The 19,494-nt window shown below is 38.6% G+C and overlaps 1 protein-coding gene across 1 annotated transcript; it reads left to right on the top strand.

Moving 5' to 3' along the window:
• Positions 1-5,310: 5,310 nt before the first annotated feature.
• On the top strand, positions 5,311-18,097 carry LOC126355763 (cytochrome b-c1 complex subunit 8). The gene is made up of 3 exons (XM_050006165.1): positions 5,311-5,418; positions 10,369-10,524; positions 17,931-18,097. The coding sequence occupies exons 2-3, from the start codon at positions 10,371-10,373 to the stop codon at positions 18,023-18,025; spliced, it is 249 nt and encodes an 82-aa protein (XP_049862122.1). The 5' UTR covers positions 5,311-5,418; positions 10,369-10,370; the 3' UTR covers positions 18,026-18,097.
• The last annotated feature ends 1,397 nt before the right edge of the window (positions 18,098-19,494 follow it).

Here is a 19,494-nt window from a genome sequence, read left to right as displayed (position 1 = left end):
TTTAAATGCAGACTGTATTGCAGTCGCAAGGGTTTTACACTCGCCTTCCATGCCGTCTATTTCCTCTTTACTATACAGCTCTTCTGATACAGATTACGGTGGTAAAAAAGATCTCCACGTGCAGGTTAACACTAGAAAGTTTCCAAATGCGCACTCGGTTATGATGCGAATAAAGGCTAGACGTATTTCAGTGACAGTCATTTCAAGTTTAAATTCTTTTGCTTTGCATGTAACGTATCGTAAATGGTATAAGAGTGGCACAAAACGATGAATTTTGGATCGTTGTTGAAAGGGGGCTGCAAACGCGGTAATATACAAGGGAAATCGTGTTTTTCGAACATATTTTGGCGGTGTCAACTTTGAAGAGCCACAGACGGCAAACCATAATTATGTTAAAAATTTACTTTGTACAGTTTAAAGATAATCCTTAAATATTCGCAACAGACATAGGCTTTTATCTGCAGCACAGTTATTACTGGGGATATCCGCACTCGCGCACACTTGTTACTATAAGTAGTGTTGTTTTCAAGTGAAAGCTGTGTGAGGATTATTAGCGCACAGATAAAGAAAATTAAAATAGGCTGTGTCTATAGTTTGCATGTTATGCTCGTTCTCTTCCATTCTCCTCCCTTCATTCCAGCATAAACGCTTGTTCACAAGTATAAACAAATGGCAGTGAGTATTGGCGAATTATCTATGAATACTCTTTTGCAGCAGTGTAAACGAGGTTTTACACTCGTTCACTTCGTTCGCTCTAGTATATACCAGGATTTAAAGGGACCGATGATCTAGCAGTTAGATGACGACTATTATTCATTTATTTCACTGTTGTGATTTCAGCTCTAGAGCCATTTTCAAGTACCAAGGGAAAGGTCTTGTAAGGTAATGCTTCTTAAATTGTTTACCAAATGTTACCACACTATGCTTTGCATTTTGTTGTCCATATGTTATATTGGTTCAGTTTTCACATTGCACACAAAAATGCCTCTACGCCCAAAATTACGATAGTAAAGTGAATAAACAGTTTTAAAAAGTCCAAATCGCAGCAAAGATTTCATTTAAAAATTATATGATATGATTCTTGTACAGGAAGGGCTGCCATGTTATATCGAATATAACATCGACAAAATGTAAATAGGATCGAATGCTTCTGGCTCTTAATTAATTCTTACTCGTAACTAATTTATTGATTTACCTGAATTTAAAATCCACTCGCGTAACCTTTCTTTATCTTTGACAGGAAATCTGAGCATTTTTAGTCCAGGATTTGTTTGTCTACACCTTCCACAGTTGATACACTCATAGGTCCTCAGTATGACGACTCGATCCTCTACCACCGGTATGTCAGACACAGCTGTACTTCACAGACGCCAAATAGTGGGACGCTGCACACTTTCGGCCGATGTTGCCACATATTTCACAGAACGGAGTGCCATCTAGTGGTTGATTCCAGAAGTAAGGGCGTGAGACTGTTGCCGCCTGGTGGCCGTTCCCTGACAATGGTTGCCTGCTAGACCAAGTGATCGGCCAATCTGTTTCTTACGTGATCTGGAGTGAAACACTCTAATTGAAACTTTGTCGTGTGGATGAACGAGATTTACGACAGTTTATTCCACGCACAAAGATCTACGCAGGCAGATCATCACACGCAGTTCTTCATGCTCGTTACAAGATGGCGGCTGAAAGGTTTCAAGATGGCGGCTAGAGTAAAAGTGAAGCATCTTCCAGAAACACGTAAATTTTGTCGTAAAAAAATGGTGTGAATATTGTATAGACGATATTACGAAACTGAATAAACACATAACGAGCTTACAGTTCATAATCAGCAGTTTGAAAACAGATCTTTCGAAAATACACCAAGAAAATAGTGAGCTGAACACGCTAAAACTTATGCAAGATAGTTAGTCCGTTACGGAAAAGTGGTCAAATGTGAAGTGCAATAACAGCAAGACCAAAGTGCAAAATCGATAAAACCTATGAAACTTACCCAAGCCTTATGCTTTTTACTGAAAGAGCCACTGTAGATGTCTGTGGGGATTTCAACATAAATCTTATGAATGAAAGTAGGCTAAAAAATCAATTCCTAAATCTATTATGTAGTTTCAATCTGTTTCCACATGTACACGAACCCATAAGAACAACATATAATACAAATAGTTTTATAGATAATATGTTTTCAAATGTACAATCCACAGAAGTAGAAGTAACAAATACTGATTTGGGATTATCAGACCTTAATGCTCTTGCCCTCAAAACTCCTTCAATGCCACAGAAAGAGAAAAAAGTGTACTTCATGCACATAAGAAAATTTTTCACTGGAAACTGTGTAAAATTTACAAATATCTAGTGAGTCCTGGGCAGCAGTGCTGTCTCTAAAAATACAAATGATGCATATAACACTTTTTCTTCAGTTTTCATGGGATGTTTTGAAATGTACTTTCCAAAGAAGATGTCAAGAATCACATCACAATACAAAGCCAAGTTCTTGGATCACAGTTGGCACTAAAACTTCTTGTGGAACTCTAAAGAGACTAAATTCTAAATTGAAGACATCTACAAATCTACAGTTCATAGAATATGTTAAGGATAACAAGAGAGTATATCGAAAAGTAATTGCCAAGGCAAAATTTTTTAAGTTATGACAACTTAATAAGACAGTCTGATAACAAATCAAAAGGCATATGGGGTACTGCAAAGACAGAAACAGGAAAGAGGTGCGAAGACCAGGATATCATTCTCAAAATCACAAAAAGTCAGTATTAAAAAGGTCAATATTTGGCAAATTACATAAACAATTATTTCATAAATGCAGCAACTTCATTAAGCTCGAAATTTACAATACAAGAAAAACCTGAATTTCTAAAAGCTGCCTATAGCGTGAGGATAATTCAGCAGATGAACATGAAGTGTTTAAGGTAATGAAAAGCTTTAAACCTAAAATGTCAGCAGGACTAAATGAGGTGTCTCTTTATATCATAACAATGACAGTTCCAAAAATTCACAAGGCTCTTGGCATACATAGCCAACTTATCATTTAGTGAAGGAGTGTTTCCAAAAAGGATGAAAATGTCAAAAGTAAAACCATTATTCAAAAAAGGCGAAAAGTATAAGGAAGAAAATCATTGGCAAATTTCCCTTCTTCCATCATTTTCCAAAATAATAGAAAAATTAAAGAAGCACAGAATCAATAAGTATCTGAAGGACCATAAGTTACTAAATAGAAGTCAGCGTGGCTTCCAGGCAGGTAAAATACAGAAAAAGTGCTAATGTGCTACACTGAACAAATAATCAAAAATCTAAAAAAAAGGCAACAGTGTAGTAGAAATAAATTTAGATCTCTCCAAAGCATTTGACACTGCCAATCATGGCATTCCTTTAGAAAAACTGGAAGCATTAGGTATTCATAGGACATGGAAAAAGTGGTTTAAAACATACCTACAAAACAGAACACAGATTGTAGGACTGATGTCAGATTACTCCAACCACAAATAAATTTAGTATCAGATGCGAAAAAAGTGGAAATAGGAGTGCTGTAAGGCAGTATTCTAGGTCCCTTATTGTTCCTTGTCTACGTAAATGACTTTCAAACCTCAGATGGAGCAGTAAAGGCCATACTATTCGCAGATGACACCAGTGTGATAATAGGTGCACCAATACAAAGTAATAAAGAATGTCCACACTTCGTTCAATGGAAACCGGTTGACATTAAATCAAATAAAACAAATTATATGCAGTTTTGGAAAATATGTCAAAATGTAAATCTTAATCTGTTATTGGGTGTCAAGGCCATAGACAGAGTGCCATCAACAAAATTGCTGGGGATTCATGTAGATGAAAATCTTAATTTTAATGATCATTTAATAAAACTTATGCAGAAACGTAACTCAGCTCGTTTTGCTCTTAGAATTTTTGCTAATGTTTGTACTGCAGAGGGTACCAGGATGTCATATTTTGCCTATTTTCAGTCTCTTGCAACATACTGAATAATATTTTGTGGTTCCATCGCTTGCCGTCTAAAACAAATGTTTCTGTTACAGATGTGATGGGTGATGGAGAGGGTTTTAAGGGCGCACGTTGGCAAGGTCTTCAGCTCCCGATCAGAAACAGATTGAGATGGGTGTGAAGAAAAGACTTAGAACAATACGATAAAACAGAACGTAAGACACAGGAAACTAGCTTGGAAAAATTTGTACCTACCCACACTGAAGCGTGGGACGAGGCATGCGACCAGCAGTAAAACATGGACAACCCAGGAAGAAAGTGTTAGAGGGAGGTAAAACAATATATCAGATGGTAGTGGCTGCCTGACAGCAAGGAAAAAGGAAGGGCCAGCCGCTTTGCAATACACTAAAACCTCCAGCCTAAAAGTTTAGACCAGAGTCCAGACACATCACAAAACCCTAGACACAGACGTCTCATCATTAGCTAAAACACAGGGCAGATCCCCTGCTTTTGTCCTTGCATCACGGTATAAAATGCAGTCTTTTAAAATGTGCCGGACAGAGATGTGCACACCACATTCAGAAGAGGGCTATCCAGATAATAACACAGTCATCCACAGACACAATGGAAACCGTTATTCAACAAGCTTAAAGTACTTACAGTAGTTTCCGTATGTATATACAAATGTGTTTTATATGTTAAGGCCCACCTTGCAGATTTTCAGACAAATATGACTTGCATGACTACAATACTCGAAATGGCTCAGCGCTCCATACTCAGCAAACAAAAAAATATACTGACAGTCAACATCAGAAAGTTAGAAGATGAATTAATGTAGAATTTATAGAATTTCACTTGAACAGTGTTTTTATTCGATAAATAACTATTTAGGCCAATTAATAATTCTGAAATGTTTATATTAAGGCAAAACTGAAAACACTGTCTCCCATCCCCTAATGTTTCTATTAATTTTTTTAAAATCTGATGGACAGCTGATTGAGTGTGGTAAAATCTTTACTGAATCATTGTAGTGAATATAAGGGCTTCCTGTTTAGTGAAGACGAAAGTAAAGCCTTAGGGTAAATAGGCTATCCAGTTACAATACGGTTGGTATACATGTATAAAAAGTTGTTTTACTGTGTCTTGTATGACCATGTATTATTTTCTTGTACATTTTTTGTACAATTTTGTATACATTATTCTTTGTACTACTTAATGTAAAAGTCTGTATCCTTTAGCTCAGATTGTTCCTATAAATTTACATGTACTTTTGGACAACATCCATACAATATTTATTGTCTACCGACGGATAAACAAATAAATTAAATTAAATTAAATTAATTACTTTGTTTCCGTCTTGCGTGCGATCATAGCCGATCAGATATATCGCTAGTCGATCGGTAGCCAGTCTCGATCACATTACTCCGTACTGGATGTTCTGCTGAAGGTTGTGAAAGGGTAGAAGATCATAAAGAGGTAAGTTGATATTGAATTACGCGATTGAGAGATGCTACCGTGGAACTTTATGACGAACATTGTCATTTTGGTTAAGGACAATTAAGTTCACAAATGTAATAACGCATATCTCTTTCAGTTTCAGATAGTCTGGCATCCCCAGTTCCAGTATTTTTAATTTTGTAACTACTGAATTATTGTTTTATTCGCTTAAGGAAAATGTAGAAAAGACAGAGTGCCGTCGAGTGCTTTGTCAGCGCAAACGTGTTTTGATTTATTTATTCGGTACAACAGTATGTGTGCTACGACGTGTCAGAAACATTGCACAAATATATACGTATATAAAAGTAGGATAGAATTAGCAAGGATAGGGCAGGAAGCCGGCTAGGGTCTTATCAATGGAATCCTCCCAGTATTCATCATAGCAACTTGGAAAACCCAAGAGAAGATATCTGGCCTGGTAACAGTTCTCCCGAAAGCTAGTCCAGTTCATTAACACTGGCTTAGCCACCTCGCTCTGTATTTGTACAAGCACCTACTCTATAAAAAGCTTACAATGTGGGCAAGTAGTGTAGTAATGATATAATGGAAATATGGAAACTTCGGTGTTACACTTTTGAAAAAATGTAAACACTGAAAGACATTATATAACACTGCTGAAAAATATAAACATATATAGTACCTGCCAATACTTTGTCCACATTTGATAATTACAACGCAAATGTTCCAGTAATATCTTGTTTGCTGAAATTATTAAGATGAAAGGTTAGCTTATCAAAACAATTGAATCCATGTAATACACCTAAACAGTGTAGTATTAGCATAATTCCGTATCACTGGAGTACTGTATCAGAAGTCTGATGCTCTCATACACTATTTTATTTGTATTACCATTTATGGTAACAGAACACCGATTGTAAATGCATTCTAAACAAATGTGTGATGTTGCAAATGTGAAATTTCATGTTACTGATTTTAATAAGATATTTGGTGGACCAAAGCAATTAGCGAATAAGAGCCAGCACTAGATGCTGGGTATTTTCAGTGAGGCTTAAATAGTACAGTACAGAAAGTGATTGTAGTGCAGCATGTATATTAATAAGGTGCACTTACTTTTATTGACAGATTTATTAACAAAAAAGTGAATTGGTGTCCAATGGCTGTGCCTCCTTGCCTTGTCTGTTACAATTTAATGTGGTGAAGATACCAAAGATTGTGGCCAGCAATGGTAAGGTATGGCAGAAAGGAGGGAGGGTCGAGGCAGTGTAATACCATTGTGTGCTGTGCATGCTTCTGACGAATATAACAAAATTAATATTGTCTTTTTTTTCCCCCTTGCAGTTTGAGCTCATTTCTGCTACATCGTTACATTATGGTACAAAGAGACACCACATATTGTTAGATTCAGTTGACTGGTAAATTTACTGCCTGTTTTCCATCATAGGCAATGTGCATAAACAGGCAAATGGTACTTCCTGGCAGATTAAGACTGTGTGCCTGACCGAGACTCGAACTCGGGACCTTTGCCTTTCGCGGGCAAGTGCTCTACCATCTGAGCTACCGAAGCACGACTCACACCCGGTACTCACAGCTTTACTTCTGCTGTATCTCGTCTCCTACCTTCCAAACTATACAGAAGTTTTTTCTTTCAGGAGTGCTAGTCCTGCAAGGTTCGCAGAAGAGCTTGTGTAAAGTTTGGAAGGCAGGAGACGAAATACAGCAGAAGTGAAGCTGTGCGTACCGGGCGTGAGTCGTGCTTCGGTAGCTCAGATGGTAGAGCACTTGCCCGCAAAAGGCAAAGGTCCCGAGTTCGAGTCTTGGTTGGGCACACGGTTTTAATCTGTCAGGAAGTTTCATATCAGCGCACACTTCGCTGCAGAGTGAAAATCTCATTCAGGCAAATGGTATTTTGAATTGCGTTAATGTTGTCTCTAGGTTCAATCACTCTGGTACTTATGGCTACATTATGAGACAGCACTGAATAGATTCTCACCCTCTCCTTTAATGCCAGTGGAGGAGAGAGTAGGAAGAGGAAGCAAGATCTTTACAGCACACAGGCTGCTAGTGGGAGATACTTGGTGCGGAGGGAGCTACAGCAACTGCAATACATCACTTTTCTGTCTGTTTCCTATCATTTCCATTTTCCTGATGGTGCTACTGTATTAATTTAAGACGGGTTAAAACAGCGCATTTGAAGGTGACTAACAGAGCTCAGTATGCAGTACATCACGTGTTCCAGTACATGGCAGTATGTTATTCAGGGGTGTTAACCACAGTAAAAATCATTTAGTGAACCTTTCTTGTATTTGTAGTAGTTTATATATAATTTTGCAAAATATGCATCAAAATACTCGTCAGATACTTGTCCATTATGTGATACAGAATTTCTTAATCTACCTTGTAGTTTGTTTTTATGATAAAAAGTGTGTTTGTGTTGGGGACGAAAATATTAGACTGTGCTGTAGGTCAGTCTATTACAATCTTTATTTGGCATTTACATTCATGGCCTCAACAGCTCACGTCTTTGTCAAATTTAAGCCTAATGTAGACCTTGGCCTCTGCCACAGATCAGTCTATAACCACTCCAAGATTTCAGGGTGGGGGGGTCTAGCATCACATAGATCTTAAGATTGATTTTTATAAATTTGTACTTCCAAAAATTTAACAAAATACCCATATAGTTAAAATAATGGATAGCATGCAAGTACCTTTATTATACAGTCATATAGAGAGACAAGTTGCAATAAAGAGTAAAGACAGTGATGTTAGCCAAAGGGAAGGGAGGAGAAATTGGCACAAAAGACAGTACATAGATGTGGAGAAAATGTTGAAGATTTTTAGGATAGTTGGATAAATCTTCCACTGTCACTAAATTTCTGGGGTACTTTCTAACCTAAGCCTCACAAGGCCAGCTATTGCTTGTGTAGTCAGCCAGTGTCTAAAGAGAGAAAGTAGTTAGTAAAACCACATAATTTTCCAACTCTCTTGTAAGTGTAGTGTAAGAGGGGGGGAGGGGTCGGGGAGCCGTGTTACTTTACTTTACCGTGTGCAGACCTGTATTCTGGTAACTGGTCACCTCTGTCAGTGTTGGGATTAAAATCCCAAACAGAAGTGCTATCTGAAAAACAAAGCTTCCTCTTGGAACATTCCATAATTCAACCTTCATAATACACTCTTAGAACCACTCTCCTCTCCATAAAAAAGAAGCCTTTGTGGTTGTTTTCATGCAGTCCCTCCCTTCTATTTTTCACTCACTCACCACAAAAACTGTACCTAACTCGTAGTCTTCTTGTTCTTGGAGCAAAATCAGAACGAAAGTATTTTTATTGCTTTCAGCAGGATATATATATAGTGACTGCATTTTCCCATGTTGAAATTTTCTACCATTGAACTGAAAAGTGATGAGGAAACAATGTATAGCTGAAATAGTGTTGCTCCCATCATAAGGGCTCAGTGACTTGACTTGCAGTCTAGTCTTTGGGTGTCCCCTGAAAATAGATGTCAGGGTCACTTCAATCCTTCTATAGCTTCCCAAGTTGTCTGTTGGTGATGTGATTGTGAAATGGAAATGCGAAGGAACAACAACAGCTAGATAAAGATCAGGCAGGCATCGTGCTCTGACAGTCAGGAACTGTCAGGCATTGCAGAGGATGCTTGTAAAGAATTGCACAATATCATTGGAAAAAGATTACTCGTGTTCCAGAGTGCTACCAGCAGTCCATCTGGCACAATGGGTGTGCATAGAAAGCTACAAAGAATGGGGTACAGTGGTCAAGCAGCTCCTCATAAGCCACAATTTTGTGCAATCAATCCTAAGAGACACTAGAACTGGGTGCAAGAGGGACACCACTGGACAGTGGATAACTGGAATTTTACATGTCAGTGTGGGATCGATTACAGATACATCTGGTAAAAGAAACAGGAGATCCAAAGAAGAATGGCACATTTTGTTACACATTCATTTAAGTAAGTGTGATAGTGTCAGAGAGATGATCAATTAATTCCAGTGGCAGATGCTACAACTGAGACATTCTGGATCACAGGGTGGTTTATTGTTCAAGTTCCGGAGGCATATGTTCCTAGAAGAGTGAAACAAATATATTGCTTCATCCTATGTATATCTTGTGAAAAGACCATGAAGAAAAAAATAGATATCAGAGGCCACCCAGAGGGGATTACTGACAATCGTTCTTCCCACAAATCAGTCAAGACAGGAACAGGGAAGGTGACAGTCTTACACAATGTACCCTCTGCCACACACTCACACACTGCATGGTGACTTGCCAAGTAAAGTTGTAAATATAAAGTGATTTGTGATGGTGAATTGTACCATACCCTGTGGCAACCTGATGTAAGAAACTGGATTTGGCGAATGCCTGAAGAACATTACCTGCTGTTACGTTTACTACCAGCAGTGAAGTATTGAAGAGGTATTATGGCATGGGTATATTTTTCATGGTTTGGGTGTGGTCCCCTTATTGCACTTAATGGAATGCTAAGTGCAGGTGGAAATGAAAACATTTTGCTGTACTTGTATACTCCGTACGGTAGAGGAACAGTTAAGAGACAATGATTGGTTGTATCATCATGGCAATGCAACCTATCATAAAGCAGTATTTGTGACGTGTTGGTTTGTGGACAATAATCTTCCTGAAATTGACTCACCTGCCCAAAGTCCCAACCTGAGCCCAATGGAACAACTTTGGGATGACTTAGATACATAGACTTTGCTCCAGATTCCAGCATTCAACACCACTACCTTCTCTGGTTTTGGCTCTTGAGGAAGAATGGACTGTTGTTCCTTCAAAGACATTCACAGCTAATGGAAAGTGCCACACCAGAGATCTATGATGACAAAGGGTGGACACACATCCATATTAACATTAGTAATAAGCATATTTTAGATCAGGTAGTTCGTAATTTCTTTCCCTTACACATAATTTGTTTGTTGTCATAATTTCTCTTTTTTAGACATGGGGAAGCACTTTGGTGAATTAGCAAAGGTGCGTGGAATCATACATTATAGGCTGTCACCCTTTGAACAGCGAGCATTTGCTGGAATTTTAAGTGGTGGGCTCCCCAACCTTTTTAACAGGATACGAGATAACATCTTCAGAGTTGCACCACGTAAGTACATATTGAGTTACCTATTACTACAGTTCTAGCAGCTCTCTCTATACTTAACAATTGACAACAAGAATGGTCTGGTTTAAATGAAATATACATTCACAGCAGTTGTGAGATTTGTTATTATTTAGCAGTAATATTCAGAGAAGGAAACTTTGTCGGACCAATGAACAATTGGGTTATTCAGCGTAGACATTCAACTGCTTCTCTTTGCTGTAAACATCAACCATAGCAACATTCTGTTTGAACTAAATGAAGATACAAGACTATTCAATAAAATAGTGATTTCAGTTATGACCATTATATCAGGGAAGCATAAATTTTATCGATTTTTTGGTTAGTATGCATAACAATCATTCATGAAGTTGTGTTCTGGGAGCAAAAACGAAATTCCTAGATTTGCGTAATTATAATATGTTAATCCAGGCAAGTGTTAGAGGAATATCTATTTTTAGAAAGAGGAAAGTTGCTGGTCACCATATAACAGAGTTGCAGATAGGCACAACAAAAAGACTGTTCCAGGTGAAGCTTTCGGCCGGTAAGCCCTTCTTCAAAAATAGGCAAAAAACACACACACACACACAATATGCAACTCCCGCATACACGACTGCAGTCTAAGGCAACTGTAGCTGTAGACTGCAGTAATATGTGTGTAAACAGTCTTATTGTTGTGCCTACCTGCGACTCAGCATCTCTGCCGTATGGTGAGCACCAACTTTCCTTTTCATAATATTCTTACATTGCATCCTGGATTTCCTGTTCTTTGATTTTTAGAAACAGGCCTGCGCAGTTCTTATTGGAAAATGTAAAATTGATGGACAGTCAGACCGTCATGACCCTTCATGATGATTTGAACATGAAAGCTATTAATGTCTCGTAAGGGTAGTTTACCTAGGTCGTACTGCTTGACCATCATGGATGTTGTTAAAATTTTATGTGAACTTTCTCACATGTCCCTGATAACGGTTGGCAAAGTTTAACATTTGTCGAAGCAATACTGGCTAAGACAAAGGCAGTTGTTTGCCTCCATGCGCAACGTTGCACAGGCTGGGCATGATTTTTCGGTGACTTTGAGCTGTTATGTATAATGCAATATTTTGTTGAAACACTTGAAATTTGGCCATCTAGTACAACTCTTAGCTTTCTCTTAAAAATAACTTAAAAAGTCTTGTGTGCCGTTTGCAGCCAGAAAATTTTTGGCAAAATCAGCTCTTGAAAAACTTTCGAAGTTTATCTTCTCGTATCTCAGGGACTACAGGTGTGAGTGACAAATGTAAAACTTGGCATGTAGTAACCTAACTAAACAAGATTCTCAAACAGAAAGTTTCATTTGTATACCTTTTTCCAATACTAAATTAAATACATCTTTAAAAAAAGTTAAAAAATGCAATTTTGCAAACAAGTATGCTCTGTAAAACTTTCCAAGCTAAGCTAGTTATGAAGTGAATGATTTAATGTATTTGATTGTCCAGTGCGGGCTAACAGTGGATAGGGGAAGTTGGATTCCAGCAGAATAAAATTGATGAGATAACCTAATGAAAGATCAGTAACGATATTAGAGATAAATCCGATGGGTGAGGTAGTTTGGTTGATCAGGAGAGTCTTGTATTTAAAGTCAGTTGTTGGTTTGCTGCAATTTTGAACAAACCTCTAATCTTACCAAGCTGAAAATGGCAGTTTAGTACAATTATTTTAGGTAGCAAATCTCACAACTATCTTCTGTGTATATTTTGCACACATTGACAACAAATAAAAGAAAATTATTAAAATGTCCACGAATCATAAATTAATCTAATTAAAAAAAGTGCTTCTGTTTTACTTATGCTCGTGATCTATTCCTTATTGATGTATTTATAGGCGCAGCTTTAATCTAGGATGCATGGTATTATTGCTTGCAGGTTTAAGGACTCTTTATGTATGTTATTGGACGAAATGCTGCAAAATTTGACTCAGACTTCTCATATTTTATTAACAGTTTCATTACAATTCTTCTTGTAGGACAACCAAGTGTTCCACCAAACACATGACCTCAAAGATTATACATTATGGAGCTATTCCAGTGGTTTCAGTATTACCACTTCAACAGAAAACAATTTCACTTACAACCTACTTTTAGTATACCATTTCAAAAACTTTTCCTTAACCAGTAATAATAATTACTGATGTAACCGTCATGCAAATATTCAGTAAATAAGGCAAGCAGTTTTGAAACAATTACCTTTAAGTGTAAATGTTTTTATGTTTTTTAAATTAATTCGAACATGTTGTTGTTGTTGTTGTGGTCTTCAGTCCTGAGACTGGTTTGATGCAGCTCTCCATGCAATCCTATCCTGTGCAAGTTTCTTTATCTCCCAGTACCTACTGTAACCTACATCCTTCTGAATCTTCTTAGCGTATTCATCTCTTGGTCTCCCTCTACGATTTTTACCCTCCACGCTGCCCTCCAATGCTAAATTTGTAATCCCTTGATGCCTCAGAACATGTCCTACCAACCGATCCCTTCTTCTCGTCAAGTTGTGCCACAAACTTCTCTTCTCCCCAATTCTATTCAATACCTCCTCATTAGTTATGTGAACTACCCATCTAATCTTCAGCATTCTTCTGTAGCACCACATTTCGAAAGCTTCTATTCTCTTCTTGTCCAAAGTATCTATCGTCCATGTTTCACTTCCATACGTGGCTACACTCCATACAAATACTTTCAGAAAAGACTTCCTGACACTTAAATCTATACTCGATGTTAACAAATTTCTCTTGCATGAGATTTTCACTCTGCAGCGGAGTGTGCGCTGATATGAAACTTCGTGCAGATTAAAACTGAGTGCCCAACCGAGACTCGAACTTGGGAGCTTTGCCTTTAGCGGGCAAGTGCACTACCAACTGAGCTTGTTTAGAAGGTTGGAGACGAGGTACTGGCAGAAGTAAACCTGTGAGTACCGGGCATGAGTCGTGCTTCGGTAGCTCAGTTGGTAGAGCACTTGTGGCCCGCGAAAGGCAAAGGTCCTGAGTTCGAGTCTTGGTCGGTCACACAGGTTTAATATGCCAGGAAGTTTTAATTTCTCTTCTTCAGAAACGCTTTCCTTGCCATTGCCAGTCTACATTTTATATCCTCTCTACTTCGACCATCATCAGTTATTTTGCTCCCCAAATAGCAAAACTCCTTTACTACTTTAAGTGTCTCATTTCCTAATCTAATTCCCTCAGCATCACCCGACTTCATTCGACTACACTCCATTATCCTCGTTTTGCTTTAGTTGTTCATCATATATCCTCCTTTCAAAACACTGTCCATTCCATTCAGATGCTCTTTCAAGTCCTTGGCTGTCTCTGACAGAATTAGGATGTCATCGGCGAACATCAAAGTTTTTATTTCTTCTCCATGGACTTTAATACCTACTCCGAATTTTTCTTTTGTTTCCTTCACTGCTTTCTCAATATACAGATTGAACAACATCGGGGAGAGACTACAGCCCTGTCTCACTCCCTTCCCAACCACTGCTTCCCTTTCATGTCCCTCGACTCTTATGACTGCCATCTGCTTTCTGTACAAATTGTAAATAGCTTTTCGCTCCCTGTATTTTACCCCTGCCACCTTTAGAATTTGGAAGAGAGTATTCCAGTCAACATTGTCGAATGCTTTCTCTTAAGTCTACAAATGACTTTCTCTTAAGTCTACAAATGCTAGAAATGTAGGTTTGCCTTTCCTTAATCTAGCTTCTAAGATAAGTCGTAAGGTCGGTATTGGCTCATGTGTTCCAATATTTCTACGGAATCCAAACTGATCTTCCCCGATGTCGACATATACCAGTTTTTCCATTCATCTGTAAAGAATTCGTGTTAGTATTTTCCAGCTGTGACTTATTAAACTGATAGTTCAATAATTTTCACATCTGTCAACACCTGCTTTCTTTGCGATTGGAATTATTATTTCTTGTTGAAGTCTGAGGGTACTTTACCTGCCTCATACATCTTCCTCACCAGATGGTAGAGTTTTGTCAGGACTGGCTCTCCCAAGGCCGTCAGTAGTTCTAATGGAATGTTGTCTACTCCCGGGGCCTTGTTTTGACTCAGGTCTTTCAGTTCTCTGTCAAGCTCTTCACGCAGTATCGTATCTCCCATTTCCTCTTCATCTACATTCTCTTCCATTTCTATAATATTGTCCACAAGTACATCGCCCTTGTATAGACCCTCTATATACTCCTTCCATCTTTCTACTTTCCCTTGTTTGGTTAGAACTGGGTTTCCATCTGAGCTCTTGATATTCATACAAGTGCTTCTCTTTTATCCAAAGGTCTCTTTAATTTTCCTGTAGGCAGTATCTATCTTACCCCTAGTGAGATAAGCCTCTACATCCTTACATTTGTCCTCTAGCCATCCCTGCTTTGTGATTTTGCACTTCCTGTCGATCTCATTTTTGAGACTATTGTATTCCATTTTGCCTGCTTCATTTACTGCATTTTTATATTTTCTCCTTTGATCAATTAAATTCAATATTTCTTCTGTTACCCAAGGATTTCTAGGAGCCCGCGTCTTTGTACCTACTTTATCCTCTGCTGCCTTCACTACTTCATCCCTCAGAGCTACCCATTCTTCTTCTGCTGTATTTCTTTCCCCCATTCTGTCAATTGTTCCCTTATGCTCTCCCTGAAACTCTGTACAACCTCTGGTTCTTTCAGTTTATCCAGGTCCCATCTCCTTAAATTCCCACCTTTTCGCAGTTTCTTCAGTTTTAATCTACAGGTCATAACCAACAGATTGTGGTCAGTCCACATCTGCCCCTGGAAATGTCTTACAATTTAAACCCTGGTTCCTAAGTCTCTGTCTTACCATTATATAATCTATCTGATACCTTCTAGTATCTCTGGGATTCTTCCATGTATACAACAGTCTATCATGATTCTTGAACCAAGTGTTAGCTATGATTAAGTTATGCTCTGTGCAAAATTCTGCCAGGCGGCTTCCTCTTCCATTTCTTATCCCCAATCCATATTCACCTACTATGTTTCCTTCTCTCCCTTTTCCTACACTCTAATTCCAGTCACCCATGACTATTAAATTTTAGTCTCCCTTTTATCTGAAAAATTACTTTTATCTCTTTATATATTTCATCAATTTCTTCATCATCTGCAGAGCTAGTTGGCATATAAACTTGTGTGCGTTCACTATGCAGTTTGTAGTAGCTTAACCGCACACCTATTTTTTTATTTATTATTAAACCTACTCCTGCACGGCTTCAAACATAATGTCATGAATATAATATTCTAGTTAAGGAAGCATTGATCATGATACTTCTAAATTTTATTGAAGTGTAACAATAAGTATGCAGGGTGTTACAAAAAGGTACGGCCAAACTTTCAGGCTACATTCCTCACACACAAATAAAGAAAAGATGTTATGTGGACATGTGTCTGGAAACGCTTAATTTCCATGTTAGAGCTAATTTTAGTTTCTTCCACCTATGCTCAATGGAGCACATTATCATGATTTCATACAGGATACTCTACCTGTGCTGCTAGAACATGTGCCTTTACAAGAACGACACATGTGGTTCATGCACGATGGAGCTCCTGCATATTTCAGTCAAAGTGTTCGTACGCTTCTCAACAACAGATTCGGTGACCGATGGATTGGTAGAGGCGGACCAATTCCATGGCCCCCACGCTCTGCTGACCTTAACCCTTGTGACTTTCATTTATGGGGGCATTTCAAAGCTCTTGTCTACGCAACCCCGTTACCAAATGTAGAGACTCTTCGTGCTTGTATTGTGGAAGGCTGTGATACAATATGCCGTTCTCCAGGGCTGCATCAGGGATTCCATGCGACGGAGGGTGGATGCATGTATCCTCGCTAACGGAGGACATTTTGAACATTTCCTGTAACAAAGTGTTTGAAGTCACACTGGTAGGTTCTGTTGCTGTGTGTTTCCATTCCATGATTAATGTGATTTCAAGAGAAGTAATAAAATGAGCTCTAACATGGAAAATAAAGCGTTTCCGGACACGTGCAACTGGATTCGTGATTTCCTGTCAGGAAGGTTGCAGCTCATAGTAATAGATGGCAAATCATCGAGTAAAACTGAAGTGATATCAGGTGTTCCCCAGGGAAGCATCCTGGAACCTCTGATATTCCTGATCTATGTAAATGACCTGGGTGTCAATCTGAGCAGTTCTCTTAGGTTGTTCGCAGATCATGCTGCAATATACCATCTAGCAAGGTCATCCGAAGACCAGTGTCAGTTGCAGAGCGATTTAGAAAAGATTGCTGTATGGTGTGGCAGGCTGCAGTTGACGCTAAATAATGAAAAGTGTGAGGTGATCCACATGAGTTCCAAAATAAATCCGTTGGAGTTCGATTACTCGATAAATACTACAATTCTCAAGGCTGTCAATTCAACTAAGTAGCTGGGTGTTAAAATTACGAACAACTTCAGTTGGAAAGACCACGTAGGTAATATTGTGGGAAAGGCGAGGCAAAGGTTGTGTTTCATTGGTAGGACACTTAGAAGATGCAACAAGTCCACTAAAGAGACAGCTTACACTACACTCGTTCGTCCTCTGTTAGAATATTGCTGCGCGGTGTGGGATCCTTACCAGGTGGGATTGACGGAGGACATTGAAAGAGTGCAAAAAAGGGCAGCTCGTTTTGTATTATCATGTAATACGGGAGAGAGTGTGGCAGATATGATATGCGAATTGGGATGGAAGTCATTACTGCAAAGACGTTTTTCGTAACGGTGAGATCTTTTTAGGAAATTTCGGTCACCAACTTTCTCTTCCGAAAGCGAAAATATTTTGTTGAGCCCAACCTACATAGGTAGGAATGATCATCAAAATAAAATAAGAGAAATCAGAGCTCGAACAGAAAGGTTTAGGTGTTCGTTTTTCCCGCGCGCTGTTAGGTAGTGGAATGGTAGAGAGATAGTATGATTGTGGTTCGATGAATCCTCTGCCAAGCACTTAAATGTGAATTGCAGAGTAGTCATGTAGATGTCCACATAACATATTTTCTTTCTTTGTGTGTGAGGAATGTTTCCTGAAAGTTTGGCCGTACCTTTTTGTAACACCCTGTATAAACCTTGAAACAAACAAGACAAAGAACTTGGTAATTACTTTTGCAAACTTGTAGATGAGAGATCTGTGTTAAGTATAAAGTTTTTAGAGATCCTTGTGCCTCTCTCTCACCAGCATCATAAGCACAATTAGTTAAGTAGAAACTGTACCTCGCTGAAACACATATGAAGTAATTTCTCTGTTGTTTCATTTGCAAGCAGAACTTGAGAAATGTACATATGTCCTTTATAAAGTGTTTCTTAAGTATAAACACACATTTTTAAGATTACTGTTGGATTTACATTATGTGTGTCTGAATGCTTGCTGTATTCTTACAAATTTGTAACTATTTTCCAGCCTTCATCATTGGTTATCTGGTGTATGACTTTGTGGAGAAGAAACATCTTGAAACATTGAAGAAGAATCCAGCTGACTTTGAAAATGACGAATAATTATGATTTTACTTGTAGGCACTTGTATTAAAGCTTGTAAATATTAGCACAATAAAAATCTAAAATGCTGAATTTTTCCATTCACTGTAACAGTGAAAATAATAAATATTTCACGATACAATGTAATTGAACAATGGAAAATCCAGCATGGGATCCAACACAATTGTGAGTCTTTTTGTTGTACCTACCTGTGACTCAGCATCTCCACTATATGGTGAGTAGCAGCTTTCCTTCTCATAATATAGTTGTAACTGGATTGACAAAAAAAAATTGTTCGTCTAGTGGCAGCAGGAGAACACAAGAATAAAAAAAAGCATTTATTATGCAAACTTTTGGAGCCAGTGGCTCCTTCTGGCAGAAGGTTTGAAGGGGAAGGAAGAGGGGGTGAAGGAAAATGGCTGGAGAGGTTTAGGAAAATAGGTAGAGTTCAGAAAAGTCACCCAGAACCGTGGGTCAGGTGAGAGTTACTGGACAGGATGAGAATGAAAGTCTTGTAAGAGTACAGTCATTGGATAAGCTAATTTGCCCCATACAAATAGACGGAATTATTTTCATATAGATTGACATTATATTACTCATGTCACTATTTATTTCACACTTTTACGCAGCACATCATACTCAGTTACTTCTTGTAATGTATTGGAGTGAATCAAATATAACCAACACACTACCCATGTGTGTGCAATATTGACGTGGAACAGATCCCACTCATGTCAGTTTTAAGCGGGGATGTGAGGAATGGGAAAAACAGTGGAGTGGGGCTGCTTGTCTGTCATTAGCCATTATCATAATATCAGAATAAGTTACCCAACTCCATTGTGCAGCACACTATCATCATAATTCTCAATCTACAAGCTGTAAAACCAGGCAAAATCCTCAGGAAATTTACTGAATAGTTTCAAGATCTTGCTTGCTTGGCAGAAGCAATTCCTGGAGGGTTCTGAGCATGTTGAGAAATGATGGCCATGATCGCCGAACTTACACTAATAACATAGATGTCATCATTTGCTGTGTTCAACTTCTTGAGGGTGACTGACACTTGATGGTTGCTGAAATTGCAGATGATAATGGGAAGTCACAGCGGGCAAGGTCAAGGCAACTGTTTTTTACAGTCCAGTATGACTCGTTGAATATAGACTTTTTGCACTGACATTGGGTAATAGAGCTTACAACTGTGATGTGAGCTAGGTTAGACAGGCATATCACTGCAAATGACATGGGAGTAAAGACAATGCACATCCGCATGCGGCAGCACTAACCAAATAAAAGTTGGAGCAACTCGGCTGGTGGTGAACACCTTCCCGGCAGCTCAGACCTACCTCCCTGCGACCTTTGTGTCTTTAGCCTGCTCAAAGACACTGTGTGCAACAGTCCTGAGCACTCCTGGAAATCTTTTAGGATAATAAATGCAGAGGGCCTTATGAAATTCAATGACAGCCTAAAAGAGATAGATTGGAGCCCAGTATATA

This window comes from Schistocerca gregaria, chromosome 3 (assembly GCF_023897955.1).
Source record: "Schistocerca gregaria isolate iqSchGreg1 chromosome 3, iqSchGreg1.2, whole genome shotgun sequence".
NCBI lineage: Eukaryota > Metazoa > Arthropoda > Insecta > Orthoptera > Acrididae > Schistocerca > Schistocerca gregaria.
Note: the sequence above shows the minus strand (reverse complement) of the source record. Positions and strands in the feature narration are given on the sequence as shown.